The following is a 2,436-nucleotide window of genomic DNA, read 5'->3' as shown; positions in this document are numbered from 1 at the left end:
TCAACGGTGCCGATGTAGGTTTTTCTTAACGCTCTCGCATTTAAATTTCCAATGTCTGTTCTCGCCGTTCCTGGGTAGCTATAAACTATCGTTCACCTGTGGCACATACCCGTATACCGCGGCCCGTGGTAAACGGGTATGTATGTGCCACACGTGTCTGGAGGAAAAGGTTTGACGAAGTAAGCGACAGGATTTTCACGTTATTCACGTCATGACCAGACAGTCATATTCGTCAAATCCTCTTACCTCCCATGCTAGTTTTGGTCTATACCTAGTTAGGAGGTGATCACGAGAGCGTCCAGACGTAGACGGATAGATAGATAGATAGATAGATAGATAGATAGATAGATAGATAGATAGATAGATAGATAGATAGATAGATAGATAGAAACGCTCAACGTGCCTTGGGTTCGCTAAGAAATGCTTCGCATTAAAGAAAATGGAATAGACGGGTGGAGCGGGGTATCTCCTGCGACTTCTCTGGACCGAAATAAAGTTTCATCATCGATATGCGTCACGGAATTTCCGAAATGTATCCTAGAAATAATAATGAAGTACATTTGATTGAACCACTTGTAGTGATATTACTATGAGTTAGCAAAAACATATTTCTTCTAAAAGTTTACAAGACGCATGTCAAGTTGCAAAGGGAATGGAAGTTAATGTTTTTGTAAGAGATCGAAAGGCCAATCCTTGTACATCAAAGGCTTACCGGCGAAGTTGACGAAGACGGTCTTATCCTTGAGTGGAGCCACAGCCGTTTCGTCTACGGTAGTCAGCTTGTTCCTCTGAAGGTTGACGACGCTGAGGCGAGGGAGTTCATCGGCCAGTCCTTCTGGGAATGCTTCCAGTTGGTTGTCACTGTAATGCAAATGGTCAAGATTTGTCATCGTTCCAGCAAATGGCGCATTCCGAAGTGTGTGAGGTGTCTATGCTGTCGTCTCTAATTTGCCGCAACGTTACATTCGCGCAGAAGCTTAACGACACGCCTGACCACACCCACTACAATTTCTCAGGGCTGCTTGATATGATAGATGCTTGTACTCTTGGTTACACGAACCGTTTGAAATGGTACATTGCTACGTGATTTCGTAATTTGCGGAAGGCACGCGCTTTGTAACTAAGGATAAGTTCAGAAAAGATCTAAATGTGTAAAATGAAAACTTGTAAAGTAACATAATATGTTGAGATTACAAGTACATAGTTTAGAGAAAACGCATAAGACGCTGAATAGGAAGTTTTATTCATTTAAAAACGATAAACTACACGTACAAAATTAACAGCTCCATTCGTACGTTACAATGTACTGGCTAACTGAAGGTTTTGGGATGTAAAATCCCAACAATTATACTACTGGCTAACTGAGGATCTATTTATCTGGAGGTACTTCCTTTTAATCTAAGCCTCCATAGGAAGGCGCTTCAGCCTTGGCATGACCCCATTTCCGGGCATGTTCATATATGGTTAACGTAGAAAGTTTAAGAACTTACGGCATGTCCAGAAGGAAGAAGTTTGGAGCTGGCATTGGCAGCCATCCCCTGGAGAAGACCTTGAGACTCGTCTTGCGCAGCACCAGTGCCTCGAGGTTCTCCAGTGAAGTCAGCCAGTCGGGGTCCACGTGCTCCACAGTTGACTTGGTCACGTAGATGCTCTTCACCGTCTTCGGAAGCTTGTTGAAGTCCGTGGTCAGCCGCAGGTTCTCGTAGTCGTCGATGCAGACCTCTTCCAGTTTATGGATGCCCTGGAAGACCGACCAGGAAGGAGGCAGGGTGCTGCCGCTGTGGAAGACGACCTTGCGCAGCGTGTCTTCGAGTCCCTCGAAAGGATTTCCCGTGGGTCCCTGCTGCGCGAAGTCCATGACCGAGACATTGTAGAAGGCCAGCTTGCAGACGTTCAGGTCGGCGAAGGCCCTGTCGGGGAACCGCTCCAGACGGCTGTCCTTCAGCTTGAACCAGGTCTCCTTGGTGAGGTCCTCCCCGACTCCGCGCTTGACGTACTTGGCGAAGTCATCGGCCGACGTGAAGTACTGGCAGACGACCCTGCGGACGTTGCCGACCTCCGTCTGCGTGCACGAGGGCTCTCCGGCGGCTACGCTCGCGAAAGCGGCGAGCGCTATTGCCATCCCTAAAATAAGCGACTTCATGACGGTGCTCTCCGTGTGGCTCACTCCGAAGTGCTGGGCTGATTCTAGTAACGGAGTCTGCGGCGGGCCCTGTGACGAGAATGTGAACGCCGACGGGACTGAGGCGTGCTTTATATGCACGGGATATGCGTGTGTCGGACCAAACACGTCCGAGAGCCCTCAGAGAGGACCCTTCCAGGACTGGTTTTTGGGGGCTCTTGATTGTGCGTTGCCCGCCCCACCCCCTCTTTTTCTTTACGAGGTCTCCGACCGTGTCACTAACCCCAAGATGGGTCCACTTGACTCGCACCTGT

The 2,436-nt window shown here is 48.7% G+C and overlaps 1 protein-coding gene across 1 annotated transcript; it reads right to left on the bottom strand.

Annotated features, from left to right (window-relative positions):
• Nucleotides 1–659: 659 nt before the first annotated feature.
• Nucleotides 660–2,219, bottom strand: LOC119393881 (uncharacterized). Its single transcript, XM_037661067.2, has 2 exons — nt 1,491–2,219; nt 660–861 (listed from the first exon to the last, which is right to left on the bottom strand). Exons 1-2 carry the CDS (start codon nt 2,141–2,143, stop codon nt 660–662), a joined length of 855 nt encoding a protein of 284 aa, XP_037516995.2. The 5' UTR covers nt 2,144–2,219.
• Between the last annotated feature and the right edge of the window lie 217 nt (nt 2,220–2,436).

This window comes from Rhipicephalus sanguineus, chromosome 5 (assembly GCF_013339695.2).
Source record: "Rhipicephalus sanguineus isolate Rsan-2018 chromosome 5, BIME_Rsan_1.4, whole genome shotgun sequence".
Taxonomy (NCBI): Eukaryota; Metazoa; Arthropoda; class Arachnida; order Ixodida; family Ixodidae; genus Rhipicephalus; species Rhipicephalus sanguineus.
This window is presented reverse-complemented; position numbering and strand designations above follow the sequence as displayed.